At 46.6% G+C, this 24,628-nt stretch overlaps 1 protein-coding gene across 1 annotated transcript in view; it reads right to left on the bottom strand.

Annotated features, from left to right (window-relative positions):
* kl (klotho) overlaps window positions 1–21,898 on the bottom strand; it is a 191,025-nt gene extending 169,127 nt beyond the window's left edge. Inside the window, exon 1 of the mRNA XM_085999341.1 lies at window positions 20,116–21,898. Within this exon, the coding sequence (XP_085855467.1) occupies window positions 20,116–20,835 (720 nt within the window). The 5' untranslated portion in view covers window positions 20,836–21,898. The remainder of the gene's footprint in view (window positions 1–20,115) is intronic.
* Window positions 21,899–24,628: the final 2,730 nt, after the last annotated feature.

Genomic DNA, 24,628 nt, shown 5'->3' with positions numbered 1-24,628 from the left:
AGATCACGCCATCTTAGGCTGGGTATTATGTAATGAGAAAGGATTAATTAGCAATCTTGTTGTGCGAGGCCCCTTGGGGAGGAGCAATCATAATATGATAGAATTCTTCATTAATATGAAGAGTGAAGTAGTTGACTCAGAGACTAGGGTCCTGAATTTAAATAAAGGAAGCTACGATGGTATGAGGCGCGAGCTGGCTAGGATGGATTGGGGAACGTTACTTAAAGGGTTGACGGTGGATAGGCAATGGCAAACATTTAAAGACCGCATGGATGGACTACAGAATTTGTTCATCCCTGTTTGGCATAAAAATAAAAATAAAAAGGTGACTCAACCGTGGCTAACAAGGGAAATTAGGGATAGCATAAGATCCAAGGAGAGGACATATAAATTGGCCAGAAAAAACAGCAAACCTGAGGATTGGGAACAATTTAGGATTCAGCAAAGGAGGACAAAGGGATTAGTTAAGAGGGGGAAAATAGAGTATGAGAGTAAGCTCTCAGGGAACATAAAAACTGACTGTAAAAGCTTCTATAGATATGTGAAGAGAAAAAGATTGGTGAAATCAAGCGTAGGTCCCTTGCAGTCAGAATCAGGGGAATTTATAATGGGGAACAAAGAAATGGTTCTGTCTTCACAAAGGAGGACACAAATAACCTCACAGAGATGTCGGGGAACATAGGATCTAATGAGAGGGAGGAACTGAATGAAATCAGTATTTGTAGGGAAATGGTGTTAGGGAAATTGACAGGATTGAAGGCTGATAAATCCCCAGGGCCTGATAATCTGCATCCTAGGGTACTTAAGGAAGTGGCCCTAGAAATAGTAGATGCATTGCTGGTCATCTTCCAAAATTCTATAGACTCTGGAACAGTTCCCATGGATTGGAGGGTAACTAATGTAACCCCACTATTTAAAAAAGGTGGTAGAGAGAAAACGGGGAATTATAGTCCGGTAAGCCTGACACCGGTAGTGGGGAAAATGCTAGAGTCCATTATAAAAGATGTAATAGCAGAGTACTTGGAAAACAGTGACAGGATTGGACAAAGTCAACATGGATTTACAAAAGGTAAATCATGCTTGACTAATTTACTGGAATTTTTGAGGACGTAACTGGTAGATAAGGGAGAACCAGTGGATGTGGTGTATTTGGACTTTCAGAAGGCTTTCGATAAGGTCCCGCATAAGAGATTAGCGTACAAAGTTAAAGCACATGGGATTGGGGGTAAGGTACTGACTTGGATAGAGAACTGGTTGGCAGACAGGAAGCAAAGAGTTGGAATAAACGGGTCTTTTTCCGAGTGGCAGGCAGTGACTAGTGGGGTACCACAGGGATCGGTGCTAGGACCCCAGTTATTCACAATGTATATTAATGATCTAGACGAGGGAACTAGATGTAATATCTCTAAGTTTGCAGACGACACAAAGCTGGGTGGGCGTGTGTGCTGTGAAGAGGATGCAGAGAAACTCCAGTATGATTTGGACAGGTTGGGTGATTGGACAGATGCATGGCAGATGCAGTATAATGTGGGTAAATGCGAGATTATCCACTTTGGTGGCAAAACAGGAAGGCAGATTATTATCTGAATGGCAATAGATTGGGAAAAGGGAAAATGCAACGAGACCTGGGTGTCCTTGTGCACCAGTCGCTGAAGGTAAGCATGCAGGTGCAGCAGGCGGTTAAGAAGGCAAATGGTATTTTGGCCTTCATAGCGAGAGGACTCGAGTACAGGAGCAAGGATGTCTTGCTGCAGTTGTACAGGGCCTTGGTGAGACCACACCTTGAGTATTATGTGCAGTTTTGGTTGCCTTATCTGAGGAAAGATGTTCTTGCCATGGAGGGAGTGCAGTGAAGATTCACCAGACTGATACCTGGGATGGCAGGAATGACGTATGAAGAGAGATTGGGTCGATTGGGCTTGTATTCGCTAGAGTTTAGAAGAATGAGAGGGGAATCTCATTTAAACTTATAAAATTCTAACAGGACTAGACAGACTATATGCAGGAAGGATGTTTCCGATGGCGGGGTAGTCCAGAACCAGGGGTCACAGTCAAATGTTAAGGGGTAAGCCATTTAGGACTGAGATGAGGAGGAATTTCTTCACCCAGAGAGTGGTGAACCTGTGGAATTCTCTACCACAGAAGGCAGTTGAGGCCAATTCATTAAATATATTCAAGAAGGAGTTAGATATATTTCTTAAGGCTAAAGGGATCAAGGGATATGGGGAGAAAGCAGGGACAGGGTACTGAATTTGGATGATCAGCCATGATCTCATTAAATGGCGGAACAGGCTCAACGGGCCGAATGCCCTACTCCTGCTCCTATCTTCTATGTTTCTAGGTAAGCGACAGCCTAGATGACATATGCAAATCCTGGAGTGGGATTTTGAATTCACAACTTTCTTAATCAGTGATAACAGCGGTACCTCTGAGCCAACCTTCCAACTCAGAGATGCAAGTACTGTCACTGAGCCAAGGCTGATACTTAAATGCAGTAAGCATAGAGCAATAAATAACACAATAGCCCAGAAATTCGGGTCTCCACGGGTGAGTACGCACGGGGTACTCACCTGTAGGCCGAATGGAAGTGCCGGTTTTCTGCATGCACTGCGCATGCGCGGGAAACCGGCACTTCCGATCCTCTGAACGAAGGGGTTCAGAGGTCGAACGCGCGCGCAGGAGAGGCTGCGCGTGCACATCAAACTTACGTTTTTTTTGCAGGTTTTCACGCGAGGTTAAGCCTGCAGGATTTACACATTTAAAAAGCAGGCGTAAGGCCTGCTTTTTACAAGGTAAGTGGTCAATTAATTAAAATTAAAACATTTTTTCCACAGGTTTATTATTTTTAAATACTTTAAAGCCAAGGTAAGTTTATTTTTAGCCCCGTTAGATTATAAAATTACTTTTTTCAAAAATTAAAATTATTGTTTAAAATAGTTATTTAATGTAATTTATAGTTTATTTAAAAAGTGTGATTTAAAAAAAAAAAATTATTTGAAGGTTTACTGCTATTTTGGGGCCCGTAGTATTTATAAGTTTTGACAGGTCTTCCTGTCAATCTTATGAATGGGCTTTTCCCTCCTCTGATTGGCTGCCCATGGCCCACGTGATCCCAGGGGACGCATTGCACTAACTACGCCCCTGGGACACACAAGCACAGCGCGCCGGCAGCTGGGCCAGGCCCTGGAGCGGAATTCCACGGGGCCCTACAGCTCAACTGCCGGCGCGCAAGGTAAGTGCAGTTCAGGGGCTTACACCCGCGGGAAGCCCCCGACCCGAATTTCTGGGCCAATATCAAAATACTGCGGATGCTGGAAATCTGAAATAACAACAGCAAATGCTGGAAACACTCAGCAGGTCAGACAGCATTCGTGGAAAGAGAAACAGAGTTAACATTTCAGGTCTGTGACCCTTCGTCAGAACTGAAAAAAGTTAGAGATGTAACAGGTTTTAAGCAGGTGCAGAGACAGGGAAAGGGGGGATGGGAGGAAAGAACAAAAGGGGCAGTCTGTGATAGGGTGGAAGGCAAGAGTGATTAAATGCTGCAAATGGGGATGGCAGAATCATCAACAGCGGCTATCTGAAAAAATAGGGGCAGAGGATATGGTTGAACTCAGTGTTGAGTCCAGAAAGATGTAAAGTGCCTGATTGAAAGATGAGGTGCTGTTCCTCGAACTTACGTTGAGCTTCATTGGAACAGTGTAAGAGACCGAGGACGGTGAGGTCAGAGTGGGAGTGGAGCAGAGAATTAAAGTGACAGGCAACCAGAAGCTCGGAGTCACCCTTACGGACTGAACGGAGGTGTTCTGCAAAGTGCTCACCCAATCTGCATTTGGTCTCCCCAGTGTAGAGGAGACCGCATCATGAGCAGCGAATACAGTATACTAATTTGCAAGAAGTACAAGTAAATCGCTATTTCACCTGGAAGGAGTGTTTGGGGCCCTGGACAGTGGGAAGGGTGGTGTTAAAATGGCAGGTGTTGCATCGCCTGTGCTTGCACGGGAAGGTACCGTGAGGAGGGAGGAGCTGTTGGGGGTAATTGGGGAGTGGACCAGGTTGTTGCGGAGGGAGCGGTCCCTTCAGAATGCTGAAAAGGGAGGGGGGGGAAGATGTGTTTGGTGGTGGGATCCCGCTGGAGTTGGCGGTAATGGCGGAGGATGATCTGTTGAATGTGGAGGCTGCTGGTGTGAAAGGTGAGGACAAGGGGAACCCTATCGTGGTTCTGCGAGGGAGGGGAAGGGGTGAGAGCAGAAATGCGGGAAATGGAATGGACGTGGTCGAGGGCCAAGTCAACCATGGTAGAGGGGAATTCTCAGTTGAGGAAAAAGATATATCAGAAGCACTAGTATGGAAGATGCCATCGTCAGAACAGATGCGGCGGAGACGGAGAAACTGGGAGAATGAAATAGAGTCCTTACAGGAAGCGGGGTGTGAGGAAGTGTAGTCCAGGTAGCTGTGGGAGTCAGTGGGCTTATGGTGGATGTTTGTCGATAGCCTAACCCCAGAAATAGAGACAAAGAAGTTGAGGTGGGGAAGGGAAGAGTCGGAGATGGACCATGTGAAGGTGAGAGAAGGGTGGAAATTGGAAGCAAAGTGAATGGAATTTTCTAGTTCAGGGCGACAGCAAGAAACGGCATCAATACAGTCATCAATGTACTGGAAAAAGAGGTGAGGGAGGGGACCCGAGCAGGACTGGAAATCCCATGAAAAGGCAGGCATAACTAGGACCCATGCGGGTTCCCATAGCAACACCTTTAATTTGGAGGAAGTGAGTGGAGTCAAAGGAGAAGTTGTTCATTGTGAGACCAAGTTCAGCCAGGTGGAGGAGGGTGGTGGTGGATGGGGACTGGTTGGGCCTCTATTCAAAGAAGAAATGGAGCGCCCGAAGGTCATCCTGGTGGGGGATGGAGGTGTAGAGGGATTGGACGTCCATTGTGAAATGGAGGTGGTTGGGGCCAGGAAACTGGAAACTGTTAAAGTGGCGGAGGACGTCGGAAGAGTCGTGAATGTAGGTGTGAAGAGACTGGACAAGGGGAGAAAAAATAGATTCGAGATAGGAAGAGATAAGTTCCGTGGGGCAAGAACAGGCTGAAACGATGGGTTTACCAGGGCAGCCCTGTTTGTGGATCTTGGGAAGGAGGTAGAAGCGGGTTGTGCAGGGTTAGGTGACTATGAGGTTGACAGCTGTGGAGGGAAGATGTCCAGAGGAGATGAGGTCAGTGACAGTCTTGGAAACGATGGCTTGATGTTTGGTAGTGGGGTCATGGTCCAGGTGGAGGTAGGAGGAAGTGTCAGAGCAATAAGTAACCTTTATTAAAAGCTGTGAGGTTACCTATGTTTGCAATTAATGCAAGATTGCTCCAAGCAACAGAGTTCAATTTACCACCACCTACTTTATGTTCAGTAGCAATCTAACAGTCTTGAAACAAATACTACAAGTGTAATTTTGAACAACATATGCATGTCCATTGTTAAAGCAGGAAAACAGTAAAACTAGAAACCTTAAAACATTTTTCAGGAGGGGGGTGAAATTAGCTTATACTTTTTAAAGGTTAAGTTTAAGTTTAAAAAATAAACAAATGCCTTTAACATTCTAATTTCAAGAAAGGTGAAAATTAGATAAAGTGGGGATTGGAACTGTTGAACATCTTAGTCACTAACACTGCTGTCGACTTTAGGTTGAAAGGAAATAGAGTATTAATTAAAGAACTTTGTAACATTGTGTAAAATTTAGACGTGTGTTATCAGAGGTTGCAACATTACTGTTTTTTTGTACTTCTAAACCTAGGAAGGTTGAAGCACTGTTACAGCAGTGTATTCTGAAACTGTTGCTCCACCATATGAACCAGCTCATCACTAAGCTCTTTGTGAACGCATTTTGTGACAGGCAGATGCAAAGCAGTAAAGGTTCTGCAATATGTCAATTTATGAGAACAGTCAGTAGCCTTTGAATTCAAAACACTAATTATTTCTCAGACTGAGTACATAGACAAAGGAAAATGTAACCAACAATAAATGAAAGATAAACAGTCAAACTGAATTACTACCTTCATTGCTCAATAGATGAAACAATGAATAAATAGCATTTCATGGAAAATCAACAGTCTTTATTATGTAGTGATATATTATATACAGATACCATACTGCAGTACCAGTGGAGTTTGTGACAGATTGCTTGGTTTATTTATTTACTTAAATTGAGAGGACAGTCTAGCCTTCAAACAAATAATCATGTGATTACTACCTTAAAGGTTGGATGAGAAGTTATTGCTTTATTTTCCAAATGTGTGGATCATAAACGAAATATCTAAGTAGCAGAGTTCCATTCGGTCAAGGGCACAGCATACAACATACTAATGGGAAAAGAAAGGTGTATAGCAACAGGAAGCATGACTATCAAAACTTGATATTTCTCTGATAGAGTTTGTATTTCAATGAAATGGAATGAACTTTAGCCCAACTAAACTAACCTAATTAATAAAATAAAGGTTTTTAGTAATAAGTTAACTGAATAATAATTTAGGGCTTATCTATAAGTCCGATCTATCTTTGGTAGCCATCAGGCAGCCTTGACATGAATGCTTCTTTCCCATCGTGATTTAATACTTTTATTTGTAATTTGCATTTACCTGCACCAGTATCTAAAGTCTGAGTACTGCAAGCATGCTGGTAAAATATTTACAAAATAGTAAATACACCATGCTCCCCCAATGGTTCAACAAGTTTCCCCAGTGGGTAGCTGAACAATACAGATGAGAAAATCCCAGGATTTTATGTTTTTTTATTTGTTCATGGGATGTGGGTGTCACTGGCAAGGCCAGCATTTATTACCCATCCCTAATTGCCCTTGAGAAGGTGGTGGTGAACCGCCTTCTTGAACTGCTGCAGCCCCTGTGGTGAAGATACTCCCACAGTGCTGTTAGGTGGGGAGTTCCAGGATGTTGACCTAGTGACAATGAAGGAACGGCGATATATTTCCAAGTCAGGATGATGTGTGACTTGGAGGGGAACTTGGTGTTCCCATGCACCCGCTGTCCTTCTAGGTGAAAGAGGTTGCGGGTTTGGGAGGTGCTGTTGAATAAGCCTTGGTAAGTTGCTGCAGTGCAACTTGTAGATGGTACACACTGTGGCCACGGTGCACTAGTAGTGGAGGGAGTGAAGGGCCCGTATTTTCCGATTGCAGGCCTCCCGCGGGCGGAGGCCTGCGATCTGGAAAAATCTGCGCCCTTAATTGAGGGCTTCCGGGAGGCGCACAGTTCCGATGCTGGGCCTCTCCAAACTGCAGGTGTGCAGGGCCCACGTATCCCAGAGGCGCAGGTAGTTCGCAGCATCCCTGGGATCACGTGGGCCATGGGGAGCCAATCAAAGAAGGGAATCTCCCTTCACACATTTGACAGGAAGACCTGTCAAATATATGAATGGAGATCACTCCCAAAACATAGTAAAACTTTAAATACATTTTTTTAAATCACATTTTTAAAATGACTTGAAAGTACAATAAATTAACTATTTTAAACAAAACTTTAAATTTTTCAAAAAAATAATAAAGTTTTTTATGGGGCTAAAAATAAACTTACCTTTTTTTAAAGTATTTTTAAATGATAAATCAGTGGAAATTAAAAAAAAATACTTTTTTCAACTCTTATCCTGGCAAAGGCAGGTCTTACGCCTGCTTTTACCAGGCGCAAGAATTGTAAGGGTTTTCTGCGGGCGGAAGATCTCCAAAAAGCGGAACTATCCGCCAGCAGAGGCCCTTCTCCCGGGCAGCCAGAGGATCTGTCAAGAGCTTTCTTGACAGATCGGAAATGCCGGTTTCCAGCGCATGCGCAGTGCATGCCTAAAACTGGCATTTCCGATGTTCCTACGGGTGGGTACACAGCGCATACCCACCCATAGGGATCAGGATATCCGGCCCAAGATTTAAGGTGGTGGATGGGCTGCCAATCAAGCAAGCTGCTTTGTCCTGGATGGTGTCAAGTTTCTTGAGTGTTGTTGGAGCTGCACTCATCCAGGCAAGTGGGGAGTATTCCATCACACTCCTGACTTGTACCTTGTAGATGGTGGAAAGGCTTTGCGGAGTCAGGAGGTGAGTCACTCGCCATAGAATACCCAGCCTCTGACCTGCTCTTGGAGCCACAGTATTTATGTGGCTGGTCCAGTTAAGTTTCTGGTCAATAGTGATCCCCAGGATGTTGATTTTGGGGTATTCGATGATGGTAATGACAATGAAAGTCAAGGGGAGGTGGTTAGTCTCTCTCTTGTTGGAGATAGTAATTGTCTGGCACTTGTGTGGCGTGAATGTAACTTGCCACTTATCAGCCCAAGCCTGACTGTTGTCCAGGTTTCCTGCATGTGCGCACAGATGACTTCATTATCTGGGGAGTTGCGAATGGAACTGAACACTGTGCAATCATCAGCGAACATCCCTCCCCACTTCAGACCTTATAATGGAGGGAAGGTCATTGATGAAGCAGCTGAAGATGGTTGGGCCTAGGACTCTGCCCTGAGGAACTCCTGCAGCAATGTCCTTGGGCTGTGATGATTGACCTGTGATGATGGCAGCACGGTGGCATAGTGGTTAGCACTGTTGCCTCACAGCGCCAGGGACCCGGGTTCGAATCCGGCCTCGGGCGACTGTCTGTGTGGAGTTTGCACATTCTCCCCGTGTTTGCGTGGGTTTCCTCCGGGTGCTCCGGTTTCCTCCCACAGTCCAAAGATGTGCGGGTTAGGTTGATTGGCTATGATAAATTGACCCTTAGTGTTAGGGGGATTAAATACGTGGGGTTACGGGGATAGGGTGGGATATGTGTTGGTGTAGGGGTTACGGGGATCGGGTGGGATATGTGTCGGTGCAGGCTCGATGGGCTGAAATGGCCTCTATCTGCACTGTGGGGTTTCTGTGATTTCTGTGATTGAACCATCTTCCTTTGTACTAGGTATGACTCCTGCCAGTGGAAATGTTTCCTCCTGATTCCCATTGACTTCAATTTTACTAGGGCTCCTTGGTGCCACACTCGGTCAAATGCTGCCTTGATATCAAGGACAGTCACTCTCATCTCACCTCTGGAATTCAGCTCTTTTGTCCATGTTTGGAGCAAGGCTGTAATGAGGTCTGGAGCTGAGTGGTCCTGGCGGAAATAAAACTGAGCATCGTTGAGCAGATTATTGGTAAGTAAGACCCACTTGATAGCACTTTTGATGACCCCTTCCATCACTTTGCTGATGATTGAGAGTAGGCTGATGGGGCAGTAATTGGCCGGATTGGATTTGTTCTGCTTTTGGTGGAAAGGACATACCTGGACAATTTTCCACTTTGTCAATTAGATGCCAGTGTTATAGCTGTGGTGGAATAGCTTGGCTAGAGGCGCAGCTAGCTCTGGAACACACGTCTTCAGCACAACAGCCAAGATGTTTTCGGGGCCCATAGCCTTTGCTGTATCCAGGGTGCTCAGCTGTTTCTTGATATCACGTGGAGTGAATCGGATTGGCTGAAGACTGGCTTCTGTCATGGTGGGGACCTCAGAGGGAGGAGATGGATCATCCACTCGACACTTCTGGCTGGAGGTGGTTACAAACGCTTCAGCCTAGTCTTTTGCACTTATATAGAAACATAGAAACATAGAAGATAGGAGCAGGAGTAGGCCATTCGGCCCCTCGAGCCTGCTCCGCCATTTAATGAGATTATGGCTGATCATCCAAATTCAGTACCCTGTCCCTGCTTTTTCCCCATATCCCTTGATCCCTTTAGCCTTAAGAAATATATCTCAATCCTTCTTGAATATATTTAATGAATTGGCCTCAACTGCCTTCTGTGGTTGAGAATTCCACAGGTTCACCGCTCTCTGGGTGAAGAAATTCCTCCTCATCTCTGTCCTAAATGGCTTACCCTTTATCTTTAGACTGTGACCCCTGGTTCTGGACTCCCCCGCCATCGGGAACATCCTTCCTGCATATAGTCTGTCTAGTCCTTTTAGAATTTTATAAGTTTCAATGAGATCCCCTCTCATTCTTCTAAACTCCAGCGAGTATAAGCCCAATCGACCCAAGCTCTCCTATACGTCATTCCTGCCATTCCAGTGTCAGTCTGGTGAATCATCGCTGCACTCCCTCCATGGCAAGAACATCCTTCCTCAGATAAGGTGACCAAAACTGCACATAATACTCAAGGTGTGGTCTCACCAAGGCCCTGTACAACTGCAGCAAGACATCCTTGCTCCTGTACTCGAATCCTCTCACTATGGAGGCCAACATACCATTTGCCTTCTTAACCGCCTGCTGCACCTGCATGCTTACCTTCAGCGACTGGTGCACAAGGACACCCAGGTCTCATTGCACTTCCCCTTCTCCCAATCTATTGCCATTCAGATAATAATCTGCCTTCCTGCTTTTGCCACCAAAGTGGATAATCTCGCATTTATCCACACTATACTGCATCTGCCATGCTTCTGCCCAATCACCCAACCTGTCCAAATCATATTGGAGTTTCTCGGCATCCTCCTCACAGCACACACGCCCACCCAGCTTTGTGTCATCTGCAAACTTGGAGCTATTACATCTAGTTCCCTCATCTAGATCATTAATACATATTGTGAATAGCTGGGGTTCTAGCACCGATCCCTGCGGTACCCCACTAGTCACTGCCTGCCACTCGGAGAAAGACCCGTTTATTCCAACTCTTTGCTTCCTCTCTGCCAACCAGTTCTCTATCCAAGTCAATACCTTACCCCCAATCCCATGTGCATTAACTTTACACACTAATCTCTTATGCGGGACCTTATCGAAAGCCTTCTGAAAGTCCAAATACACCACGTCCACTGGTTCTCTCTTATCTATTCTACCAGTTACATCCTCAAAAATTTCCAGGAGATTAGTCAAGCACGATTTACCTTTTGTAAATCCATGTTGACTTTGTCCGATCCTGTCACTGTTTTCCAAGTGCTCTGCTATTACATCTTTTATAATGGACTCTAGCATTTTCCCCACTACCAATGTCAGGCTTACCGATCTATAATTCCCCGTTTTCTCTCTACCACCTTTTTTGAATAGTGGGGTTACATTAGTTACCCTCCAATCCATGGGAACTGTTCCAGAGTCTATAGAATTTTGGAAGATGACCAGCAATGCATCTACTATTTCTAGGGCCACTTCCTTAAGTACCCTAGGATGTAGCTTATCAGGCCCTGGAGATTTGTCGGCCTTCAATCCCATCAATTTCCCCAACACCATTTCCCTACTGATGCGCTATCAATTACTCATAAAAGACGGAGAGTTAGGAGAGTAACTAAAAGGCTTTTATTAGCAAAGAACAGAGCATGCCTCTCGTGGTTGACTGGGTTCCAAGAAGGCAGGGGGCTGCAGAGCAGTCACCTTTATACCTGGGCCTGTGGGTGGAGCCAGGGGCGGAGCCAGCAGAGGCATGCTGAGGCATGCATAGATACAACAGTGTGCAACAACAACAACAACGGTGAACAACAATAACAGTGGTTTACCACATTCACCCCTTGTTTAAAATTGAGTCCGGCGGGGTGAAGTGTACTAAAGGTTCATGTAAGTAAGTCTATCAGGTGGCCTTGTATGCCGTCCTGATCGTCGTGGTGGCGGCGGTGATGGTGCAGCATCCAACGTTGAATCTGGCGTCTCATTGAGTGGTTGGGTGGTCAATGACGGGTCCTGGGGCTGCGGCATGCCGTCTACTGGGGTTGGGTTGTGGGTAGTGGTGGATGGCAATGGTAGTGTTTCAGGGGCACCCGAAGGTGCGAGGTCTCGTATGGAGACTGTGTCCTCCCGCAATGGTAGTGTTTCAGGGGCACCCGAAGGTGCGAGGTCTCGTATGGAGACTGTGTCCTCCCACCCGTCCGGGTACGCCACGTAAGCATACTGGGGGTTGGCGTGGAGGAGGCTCACCCTCTCGACCAGGGGGTCCATTTTATGGGACCACACATGCTTCCGCAGTAGGACGGGTCCTGGAGACGTCAGCCATGTCGGTAGCGAGGTCCCCGATGTGGACTTCCTGGGGAAAGTGAACATTTTTTCATGGGGGGTGGCATTGGTGGCCGTACAAAGCAGTGACCGAATGGAGTGGAGCGCCGCAGGGAGGACCTCCTGCCAGCGAGAGGTTGGAAGGCCCTTAGATTTTAAGTTTAAGAGGACGGCCTTCCAAACCGTCGCGTTCTCTCTTTCCACCTGGCCGTTCCCCCGGGGGTTGTAGCTGGTGGTTCTGCTTGTAGCAATACCTCTCGTGAGCAGGTACTGATGGAGTTCGTCGCTCATAAAGGATGAGCCCCGGTCGCTATGGATATAGCTAGGGAAGCCGAACAAGGCGAAAAGGTCATTCAGACATTTAATGACCGTGGTACTGGTCATGTCCGGGCACGGGATGGCAAACGGGAAACGGGAGTACTCATCAATTATGTTGAGGAAGTACACGTTGTGGTCAGAGGAGGGGAGGGGCCCTTTAAAATCGACGCTCAGGCGCTCGAAGGGGCGAGTGGCCTTGATCAGGCTTGCTCTGTCTGGCCTATAAAAATGCGGTTTGCACTCGGCACAGATTTGGCAGTTCCTGGTCATGGTCCTGACCTCCTCGATGGAGTAGGGCAGGTTACGGGATTTGATGAAATGGAAGAACCTGGTGACCCCCGGGTGGCAGAGGTCATTGTGGAGGGTCTGCAGTCTATCGACCTGCGCATTGGCGCATGTACCACGTGATAGGGCATCTGGGGGCTCATTGAGTTTCCCGGGCCGGTACAAGATATCGTAATTGTAGGTGGAGAGTTCAATTCTCCACCTCAAGATCTTGTCGTTCTTGATTTTGCCCCTCTGATTATTATTAAACATAAAAGCTACTGAACGCTGGTCAGTGAGCAGGGTAAATTGTTTTCCGGCCAGGTAATGCCTCCAATGTCGCACCGCTTCCACAATGGCCTGGGCCTCCTTTTCGACAGAGGAATGTTGAATCTCGGGGCCCTGGAGGGTCCTTGAGAAAAAGGCCACGGGTCTCCCCGCCTGGTTAAGGGTTGCAGCTAGGGCGAAGTCGGATGCATCGCTCTCCACTTGGAAAGGGATGGACTCATCCACTGCGTGCATTGTGGCCTTCGCAATATCTTTTTTTATGAGAGTGAAGGCTGCACATGCCTCTGCTGTCAGGGGGAAGGAGGTGGACTTGATGAGGGGTCTGGCTTTGCCCGCATAGTTGGGCACCCACTGAGCATAGTAAGAGAAAAACCCTAGGCATCTCTTCAGTGCTTTTTGGCAGTGGGGGAGGGGGAGCTCCATAAGGGGGCGCATTCTGTCGGGGTCGGGGCCGATGACTCCGGGTATGCATCTAACTGGGTGTAGCGATTGATCGTCTGGCTGTAGTCAATAACTAGGCGCTGTTTTTCGCCAGTCTTCACTACCACCACTTGTGCTCGCCATGGGCTAGTGTTACCCTCAATAATCCCTTCCTTCAGGAGTCTTGCTACTTCGGATTTAATGAAGCTCCTATCCCCGGCACTGCACCGCCTGCTTTTGGTAGCGATGGGCTTACAGTCGCGGGTGAGGTTAGTGAACAAGGGGGGGGGGACTTTAAGCGTGGAGAGGCTGCAAATGGTGTGCGGCGGGCGATTTAAAAGCTGCTGGCTGCAGACTGTGAGTGGGGGGAGGGGTCCGCCGTACGCTAATGTGACACTTTTAAGGTGGCACTGAAAATCCAACCCCAGTAGAACGGCAGCGCAGAGATGGGGCAGGACAAGAAGTTTAACATTTTTGTATTCTGTGCCCCTTACTGAAAGGGTCACTACACAGTAGCCACCGACGTCTGCTGAATGGGATTTGGAAGCCATAGAGATCCGATGGCGCGTTGGCAGGACCGGGAGAGAGTAACTGCGCACCGTGTCGGGGTGGATGAAGCTCTCCGTGCTCCCACTGTCGAAAAGGCAGGTAGTGGCGCGGCCGTTTACCGTAATGTCCATCATGGACCTGGACAGTTGGTGAGGGAGAGATTGGTCCAGCGTCACGGAGGCCAGCGTATGGTCGAGCGAGTCGCTGTGGTCGTCAGACGAGGCGGTGGTTGAGTCCGGGTCACCCGCGATTGGAGTTGGAGGCGTCCAAGATGGCGGACAAAATGGCTGCGCCCATGATCCCGATCCCCACGCGGCTGGAGGTGTCCAAGATGGCGGACAAGATGGCTGCCCCCACGGTTCACACGCGGTGCTGCTGGCGTTAGCGGTTTTACCTTTGCAGGTGCTGACGTAGTGTCCTTTCTTCCCGCAGCCAGAGCAGGTAGCGTTTTTCGCCGGGCAGCGTGCTCTGTGGTGTTTTGCCTGGCCACAAAAGTAACATTTCGGGCCCTTGGACATCACTGCAGCAGTTGGTGCCGGGGGTGGCGGTCCCATGACCCAAGGTTGCGGCGTCCACGGTGCGGAGCGGTTAGGGGAGAATGCGTCCATATTCCGGTGGGCCGCGTCTAGCGAGAGCGCGAGGGACACTGCCTTCTTCAGGTCGATTTCGCCCTTCTCCAGCAGTCTCTGCTGGGAGTAGTCGGATTTGAGGCCCGCAACGAAGGCATCTCGGATAAGTCCCTCCGCGTGTGTCGCCGCCGATACCTCTTTACAATCGCAGGCTCGGCCGAGTATCTGTAGTGCCCGTAGGAATGCCTCCACCGATTCCCTGGACTGCTGTTTGCGGTATCTCAGGAGGTGTCTGGCATAAACCGTATTTACCGGGCGTGTGTATTGTCCTTTTAGCAGATCGATAGCCGCCGTGTAGGTAGTCGCGTCCTGGATGAGCGTGTAGACTTGGTGGCCCACCTTGGAGGCCAGGATTTTTAGTTTGTTTCCATCTAGTGTCACGGCTGAGGCTTCCAGGTAAGCTTCGAAGCAACGCAGCCACTGTGCGAACTTGGTAGACAAACCCGCCTCTTGAGGGTCTAGGTCCGGGCATGTTGGTCTGAGGGCATGCAGCAGCGCCTGCTGCTCAGCGTTTGGTGCCGTCGTTTGCTGCAATGCCTGCTGCTCAGCGTTTGGTGCAGCAGCCTGCTGCTCAGCATTTGGTGCAGCAGCCTGCTGCTCAGCGTTTGGTGCCAACATTTTGTTTTTGCTAATAAAATTGATGCGCTATCAATTACTCATAAAAGACGGAGAGTTAGGAGAGTAACTAAAAGGCTTTTATTAGCAAAGAACAGAGCATGCCTCTCGTGGTTGACTGGGTTCCAAGAAGGCAGGGGGCTGCAGAGCAGTCACCTTTATACCTGGGCCTGTGGGTGGAGCCAGGGGCGGAGCCAGCAGAGGCATGCTGAGGCATGCATAGATACAACAGTGTGCAACAACAACAACAACGGTGAACAACAATAGCAGTGGTTTACCACACCTACAAATACTGATTTCATTCAGTTCCTCCCTCTCATTAGACCCTATGTTCCCCGACATCTCTGGGAGGTTATTTGTGTCCTCCTTTCTGAAGACAGAACCAAAGTATGTATTTAATTGGTCAGCCATTTCTTTGTTCCCCATTATAAATTCCCCTGGTTCTGACTGCAAGGGACCTACGCTTGACTTCACCAATCTTTTTCTCTTCACATATCTATAGAAGCTTTTACAGTCAGTTTTTATGTTCCCTGAGAGCTTACTCTCATACTCTATTTTCCCCCTCTTAATTAATCCCTTTGTCCTCCTTTGCTGAATCCTAAACTGCTCCCAGTCCTCAGGTTTGTTGCTTTTTCTGGACAATTTATATGTCCTCTCCTTGGATCTTATGCTACCCCCAATTTCCCTTGTTAGTCACGGTTGAGTCACCTTTTTTGTTTTATTTTTATGCCAAACAGGGATGAACAAATTCTGTAGTTCATCCATGCGATCTTTAAATGTTTGCCATTGCCTATCCACCATCAACCCTTTAAGTAACGTTCCCCAATCCATCCTAGCCAACTCACGCCTCATACCATCGTAGTTTCCTTTATTTAAATTCAGGACCCTAGTCTCTGAGTCAAATACTTCACTCTCCATCTTAATGAAGAATTCTATCATATTATGATCGCCCTGTGCCAAGGGGCCTCGCACAACAAGATTGCTAATTAATCCTTTCTCTTTACATAATACCCAGTCTTAAGCTTGCCTAATCTCTAGTTGGTTCCTCGACATATTGGTTCAGGAAACCATCCCGTATACACTCCAGGAATTCCTCCTCCACAGTGTTATTACTAATTTGGTTAGCCTAATCTATATGTAGATTAAAGTCACCCATGATAACTGCTGTGCCCTTATTGCATGCATCTCTAATTTCCCATTTAATGCCATCCCCAACCTCAGCATTACTGTTTGGGAGTCTGTATACAACTCCCACTAACGTTTTCTGCCCCTTGGTATTTCTCAGCTCTACCCATACAGATTCCACATCCTCAGAGCTAATATCCTTCCTTACTATTGTGTTAATCTCCTCTTTAACAAGCAATGCTACCCCACCTCCTTTCCCTTTTTGCCTGTCTTTCCTGAATATTGAATACCCCTGGATGTTGAATTCCCAGCCTTGGTCACCCTGGAGCCATGTCTCCGTAATCCCAATTATATCATAATTATCATTACGTGCTGTGCTCCGACATCATTTAGGGTGGGGATGTTCATGGAGCCTGTTAGTTAATTGTCCACCACCATTCACAACTGGATGTGGCAGGAGTGCAGAGCTTTGATCTGATCCATTGGTGTGCGATCACTAAGCTCTATCTATAGCATGCTGCTTCCGCTGTTTAGCTCATTTTTAGGTACACCTGGTACTACTCCTGGCATGCTCTTCTACACTTCTCATTGAACCAGGGTTGGTCCCCGGCCTTGATGATAATGGTAGAGTGAGGGATATGCTGGGCCATGATGATACAGATTGTGATGGAATACAATTCTGCTGCTGATGGTCCACAGCGCCTTATGGATGCCGAGTTTTGAGCTGCTGGATGTGTTCTGAATCTATCCCATTTAGCATGGTCTGTGCCACACAACACGATGGAGGGTGTCCTCAGTGTGAAGACTGGACTTCGTCTCCACAATGACTGTGCAGAGGTCACTCCTACCAATAATGTCATGCAGACAGATTGGTGAGGACAAGGTCAAGTATGTTTTTCCCTAGTGTTGGTTCTCTCACCACCTGCTGCAAACCCAGACTGGCACAGCAAACTCCCACAAATGGCAATGTGATAATGACCAGATAATCTGTTTTTGTTATGTTGATTGAGGGATAAATATTGGCTAGGACACCGGGGATAACTCTCCTGCTCTTCTTCGAAATAGTGCCATGGAATCTTTTGCGTCCACCTGAGAGAGCAGACAGGGCCTGGGTTTAACATCTCATCCAGCACCTCCAACAGCGCAGCACTCTCTCAGTACAGCAGCGGAGTTTCAGCCTAGACCTTGTACTTAAGTCTCTGGGGTAGGACTTAGAAATGTAATTCTATTGCAAGTGCAGAAGATGCAACACCTGCCCTTTCACTTCCTCCATTCCCACCATCCAGGGTCCCAAACATTCCTTCCAGGTGAAACAGCAGGTGCTGGTAATGGTTCTGCTACACCCATCTTCTGTTCTTTACTTGTCCCATTACCACCCCCTTTGTCCTTGCACCATCATCCCTTTTGTCATTTAGTCTCTCCTGCCTTCCACCCTAGCTCAGACCTTCCCTTTAGTTCTTTCCTCCCCTCCCCCTTTCCCTGCCTCTGCACTTGCTTAAAATCTGTTACATCTCTAACTTTTTCCAGTTCTGATGAAAGATCGTCAACCTGAAATGTTAACTCTGTTTCTCTCTCCACAGATGCTGCCTGACCTGCTGAGTATTTCCAGCATTTTCTGCTTTTATGTCAGATTTCCATCATCTGCAGTGTTTTGCTTTAGTGCAAGCATCCCACTGTCTCTGAGTAAGAAGTGACAACAAACTGACAATGTAACTCAGGCCTGCCTGTCCTGTATCAGTCAAAACAGTAACCAATGCGAAAGCAGTAGCTGTTCTATGCCAGTGCCCTTATAATATTCAATATTAGAGATTTGTGCAATGGTTCTCTATATATTATACCTTGAAAGCAACAAAGAACATTTGATACTGAAAGGTCCATACCTGCCTAGAGTGCATTGAAAGATAAATGATATACAATAACTACAAACCAATGGATAAGTGGGATATCCAGCACAATGGCACCTGGTTCATTTGTGCATAATCTACTGTTCAGAAGCAGTTTACCTCACTTATGCCACATATTTTGTGATATTGAGATCACAGTGAAATAAATAGTTTAAATCAAGTGTGTTGTATTATTTTCTTATAGAAATGCCACTGCGGTCCCATAAAAGTTAATTGATGTGTGTAATATGTTTCTGTCGGTCTATCCTTTCATCCATGTGAGAGTTAACATAAGAACATAAGAAATAGGAGCAGGAGTAGGCCAATCGGCCCCTCGAGCCTGCTCCGCCATTCAATAAGATCATGGCTGATCTGATCCTAACCATCAATCTACTATCACTGAACCATCTCCTGAATCTAACAGAATTAGACACATGAAATAGGAGCAGGATCAGGCTACATGGCCCCTGGGCCCGCTCCGCTACCCACAGGGCCATGACCGATCCGAACCTAGACTCATGTCCAAATTCCTGCCCGTTCCCCATAACCCTTTATTCCCTTTACTTCTAGGAAACTGTCTATTTCTGTTTTAAATTTATGTAATGATGTAGCTTCTACAGCTTTTTGGGGCAGCATATTCCATGGACCTACCACCCTCTGAGTGAAGTAGTTTCTCCTCATCTCAGTTTTGAAAGAGCAGCCCCTTATTCTAAGACTATGCCCCCTAGTTCTAGTTTCACCCATCATCGGGAACATCCTCCCCGCATCCACCCGATCCAACCCCTTCACAATCTTATATGTTTCAATAAGATCGCCTCTCATTCTTCTGAACTCCAATGAGTAGAGTCCCAATCTACTTAACCTCTCCTCATATGTCCATCCCCTCATCCCCGGGATTAACCGAGTGAACCTTCTTTGTACTGACTCGAGAGCAAGTATGTCTTTTCTTAAGTATGGACACCAAAACTGTATGCAGTATTCCAGGTGCGGTCTCACCAATACCTTGTACAACTGAAGCAATACCTCCCTATTTTTATATTCTATCCCCCTAGCAATGAAAGCCAACATTCCATTGGCCTTCTTAATCACTTGCTGCACCTGCATACTAACCTTTTGAGTTTCGTGCACCATGACCCCCAGATCCCTTTGTACTTCAGTACTTTCCAGTTTCTTGCCATTAAGATAATAACTTGCTCTACGATTTTTCCTGCCAAAGTATATTTCTTTATGTCTTTGTTTTCATTCAAATGATGATTTTTGTAATACTTTTCTAACTATCTATCGTTTTCTGTGCATTAGAGTGAATTCATTATTCTATGCAGTGTTTATATCTGTTTATCCTTCCAACTGTTTATGCTCTAATTCTTCCCTATGTAATATTGCGTCCGTTTGTAATTATCATCTTTCTGAAGTTTAATTCAGCGGCTGTGTCATGTTTGCAGCTTATAGCTTTCTGTTTAAGGATTAATTCACCCAGCTAGGTAATACATTTCCATTGGACTATTCCACCCATCCAGCTTGCTGCGGATATTGAGTTTAGGAGAAGTATTTTTATTACTTTTATGAAGATAAGCAAAATAAGTGACACGCCATCATTTGGTTTTATTTTGTGCAAGGGGAGATAGAGTAATCGTTTACAAATCACTTTAGAGCTAAACTCGATCACATAGATTTACGCAAATAAATCAAATGTCTGATTCAAAACTCCTCACGGAGAAACTTATTTTCTCTTTGCCAGAGTTCAGTTGAACATATCCGAGCTGTCAGTTTAAACTATCTTACGTTTTACGGCCAAAATTAAAAAAAGACAAAATACAGAAGTATCTGTCCATGTAGTTACTCGGTACCGTGGGCTGCTTCCTTCCAACGATCAGCTTAACAGATAGTTTTAACTCTGATAAAAGTTGGCTTCCTTTTGTGATCAACTTTTCTTCAAATCAGATCGCATCCTATTAGGATTTGGTATTCCCTGTTAAACATGGTGTGTCCAGGGCTATATCTAATACCGATTCCGAGGCATCATTCAGTTTAATGGAGCGCCTTACCTTAATCAGATTATGTGCCACTATGTATGGTACATTTGGGGCTCCGTGGACACCAGGAGCAAGCTTGCCCGTGCCGTAACCGTGCCAAGCCAGTGCGTAGGGGTTGTCTATGGTGATCCAATACTTCACTCGGTCTCCTAAAGCCTTGAAACAGAACTCTGCATATTCACTAAAGCGATCCACCAAGGTTTCATTGATCCAACCTCCATACATGTCCTGGAGAGCCTGGGGCAGATCCCAATGATACAGAGTCACCATGGGCTCAACACCTACATCTCGGAGTCTTTGGATCAAGTGGATGTAGTGCCTCAGCCCAGCTTCATTGCGACTTGAGACCAGACCATCTGGAAAGATCCTGGACCAGGCGATGGAGAATCGATAGTGTGTGACACCCAAAGTTTGGATGGCAGAAATATCCCTCTCTACGTTGTGATAACTGTCACTGGCCACATCCCCGTTGGCACTGAGTTGCTTGTGGGTGAAGGTATCCCAGACCGACGGTCCTCTTTCATCCTGCTGCCAACCACCTTCTGTCTGGTAAGCTGATGTCCCCACAGACCACATGAAGCCCTCGGGGAAAGTGTCATGCAGGAACAGGTTGTCATCCGGGTAGGGCAGGCTGGCAAACCTGGCCCAGGTCCCCTCTCCTGCCCCAGGATCCCCATTCAGAGACACTAACCATGGGCAAAGGATGAGAAGTGAAAGCGCTGGTGGCTTCATGCTGTTGCCCGCTGCGTGGTAGACATGGCTGGATTAGTGCTGTGGTCTATGTGCAGGGTGATCTGGCTGGGAAAGGGAGCTCTTTGCTATGACACACGTAACATGCCCACATTACACTCGCACAGGTTTATCGTAAGGCTCATCAAAGCACGGGCACCTCCATCCAGGGACATCTATTAATAATTACCCACTGACTGCTCTGAACCAACAGCCTGGGGGCAGAGAGAAAGCGAGCGAGCGAGAGAGAGAGAGAGAGAGAGCAGCTGATAATACTGCCCACTAAATACCCCGAAGAGTTCTGCTAATTCAAGAGACGCAGCAGCGTGCGAACATACAGGCTCCTGGTGTTTGTTCTGTTCTGTTCCTCTCAGGTACACATTCGGAAATGGTACAATCTACTGTTTTTTATTTTGTACGCATCGAAGGAAATGTCACGGAGAGTCGTGTCATCTTCTTCCTGATGTGCCCGTGCGTCATTCGAACTTTCCCAAAAAAGATCCCTTTTAAAAAAAAAAGAAAGTGACGGGAAATCATGAAAGTGTAAGTTTTTGGTGCAGATTTCAGTCAGACTGCCTGTTGAATCCCGGGAGCTGCACAGGGGCTTTCAAACAACTCGGGGACAGACCCGAGGAATCAGCCGGAGGTTGGGGGAGATTTGTCTGCTGAATATTGGAGTTGTTCGTGCTGAACCAATGCACCTCCGGAGTGTCCAGGCACTCTCCCTTTAATCCGCAGCTCCCCGCTGCCCCGGGAAAGCGTGTTCAAGTTTCATGGTCTGGCCACTTTTCTTACAGTTCTGCGATTTCCAGAAGTGACTGCGCGCTAACTGCACCGGACGTTGAATAGCAGTCGGAAAGTCTCCGTTACTTTAACAGAGAGAAGGAAACAGTAGTGACAGGGCGTGCTATCTGACCACGACTCTGCGGCTGCTTGTTAAAGATTAGTTTGAGCCGAATCAATGCCTTGCTGTCATTTAAACACCTCCTTTCACCACCACACTTCGGATTAAAATACCGCTTCCCCGAGTTTACTACCAGGCGCAAAGCTGGATCATACATTCAAAAATACACAGGGAATTAAAGCATTCTAGGGAAATCAAACACTATCTGCTACATCTGAGATGAAGAAACGTAACGAGAAAAGAAATGTCGCTACTATAAGGTGCCCACTGAAATGTGCAGCTGCTAATTGTAGATCCTCCTTAAAGGTGCACTGGATCCAGTTCTTTCTATTTAATTGAAAGTCTTTTTATTTAAATTAAGGTTAACACGGTGGTACCAATGACGTGTGGTTCATTCACAACAGAAAGGGCTTCTTCGATTCTCTCGAAGATGCAGTTCGGGTGACATCTTTAAAGTCTTGAGAACATCATAATTGTAGTGGACTGATTGGTCAAATGTTACAGAATGTTCCGCAGGCACAGTCTGGAAGGTATTTCGACCTGTCCTTTCAGATACTGCATCAAATAACATCAAGACATTAGTTGGGTATTTACCAGCTATCTCAATAACACGAAAGAAAAACAATCTCACATGTTGTTAAATATAGGATCAGATACTTTACAGAGTTGTAATGCCGCAGCGGATTTGGAGGACATCGTTAATCAGAAGTGAAGCCTGAGCAGTTTAGAAACGCATGTACATTCCAAAATTTGTTACAATTTTGAAACATATCTTGCTGTTTCTAAATTTGTTCATTTGGATGTTAATTTTTTTTGTGCTTCTTAAGAGCTTGAGAGCTGTTGGGCTGAGGAACCAAATTTGGTGTCGTGTTGGAATGTGTATCCCTGGGCACTGGGTCGACATTGCTTGAACTCATGTTAATTAAGACCTTAACCCTCAGAAGAGAAATGGAACTTGTATCCCCATCAATTGAGTTAAACTCAAACCCTGGTCCCAGAGGTGAAAGGACAATGTGCTAATGTCTCTTTAACCTCTCTTCTATTGTTAGTCTAAGTGACCGATTAACTGTCTTGGAAATAGAAGGGCCGATTCTAACCCGCCGCCCTCGGCCACCGCCATCAGCATGGTTCCGTTTCCTGCGTTGGCCGAGGCGCTCGCCAGAGGCAGGCAGGGGCCTCATGAAATAACAACAGAAAATGCTGGAAAAACTCAGCAGGTCAGGCAACATCCGTGGAGAAAAATTTGAGTTGACGTTTCGGGTCGAACCCTTCTTGAGACGTGCAAATCGAGGTACTATGAGGCAATTAAGACCCTGATGCCATTTTAACGTGGAAGTCCCGCCCAGTTCCCAACCCTGCATAAAACCTAGTAGGATTGGTCTGTCAGAACTTCTGAAATAACATTTAAGGCAGCATTCGGTGTGCCATTGTGATGGTTGGATTGTGAGGAGAGTTTCTCATTTCTTTCTCATGATTTTTGCTTTACTTACCCTCAGTAAGTTTTATCTGCTTGCATGGGTACTATTATTGCTAGTTTCATTTGGATTGAGGACCAATTGGAGGAAGAGGAGCCTCAGCGACCAGTTGTGGCTGTGCCTATTAGAAGACAGCAGGTGAGGTGGTTGGGGAGGGGTGCCCGTAAGAAACCATACCCAGCACACAGCGTGTACAGGCCAAGAGTGAGTTTGTTAGATCTCTCCGAACAGCGCTGCATCAGGAGGCTGCACTTCTCCAGGCAGGCTGTTGCAGACCTCTACAGCCTCCTGCAACAAGACATGCTGCCTGCTGGATTAGGGGGCCATGCTTTGCAGTGGCTGTCAAAGTCACCATAGCCTTTCTTTGCCATTGGCTCCAGTCTGCTACAGGGCACATCTCCTGTATCTCCCAGTCTGCAGTGCATCGCTGCATTAAGCAGGTCATGGTTTCTTTTTCTTTTTTCATGTGGTGCCCTGTTCGCCAGGGCTAATCCATACACTACCATAGCAAAACACTGCGGATGCTGGAAATCCGAAATAACAACAGAAAACGCTGGAAAAACTCAGCAGGCCAGGGCAGCATCCATGGAGAAAGAAACGGAGTTAACGTTTCAGGTCGAAGACCTTCGTCAGAACCTGGGGGAAGCCCTCCGACTCCTTAGTCCTACCAGAAATGTGTTCACAGTGTTGGAACAAAATCTGAGATCAGGGGCTGCAACCTCACTTTAAGAGATGCATTCCTGCTTTAAATAGAAGGACTGCTGGAAATTGTGTGGAGAAACTGGACTTGACGCAATCAGATGGGCAGGCTGTCAATCATATTAAAATGAACCCTGTGTTTTAAAATCACCCGGGCCTCATGCTGATGATGTTATCGAGGTTTTCTGCTCATCCCACCCACACTAATTGCGCCCCCCGCCCCCCAGTTAAAATCAGGGCTATAATTGCTGGCCTTACCAAAGCCATAAACTACATCCTCTGTGACTGTTTGTTTTTGAAGTACATTATCTCTCCTCTTCCCCCTTAACCTTTCTGCAGTATTCACCATGGTTGACTGCTCCATCCTCCATCCTGTTGTTCAGCATCATGGAACTGCCATTGATTGGTTTCATTCCTATCTATTTGAACGTGCATCATCAGCAATGGCCTCACTTTCCTCCCTTGCAATGTTATCTTCAGAGTTCCCCAAGGATCTATCCTTGGCCATCCCCCCTTCCTCATCAATATACCATCCCTCAACTGCAGGAACAGGATCAGCTGCCACATGTATGCATTGACCACCTTTTTTGACCCCTCGACTGCTTGCCTAGCATTCAGTCTTGGATGAGCCATCACTTCCTCCAGCTCAACATTAGAAAGACCGAGCCATCACCTTGCCTCACTTTCTCCACGCAATTTCCGGCAGTCCTTTTATTTA

The sequence above is a fragment of the Somniosus microcephalus genome, chromosome 10 (genome assembly GCF_052327205.1).
Source record: "Somniosus microcephalus isolate GS21.2 chromosome 10, FLI_Smic_1.0, whole genome shotgun sequence".
Lineage (NCBI taxonomy): Eukaryota > Metazoa > Chordata > Chondrichthyes > Squaliformes > Somniosidae > Somniosus > Somniosus microcephalus.
The sequence above is the reverse complement of the archived record's forward strand: the minus strand, read 5'-3'. Positions and strand labels throughout refer to the sequence as shown.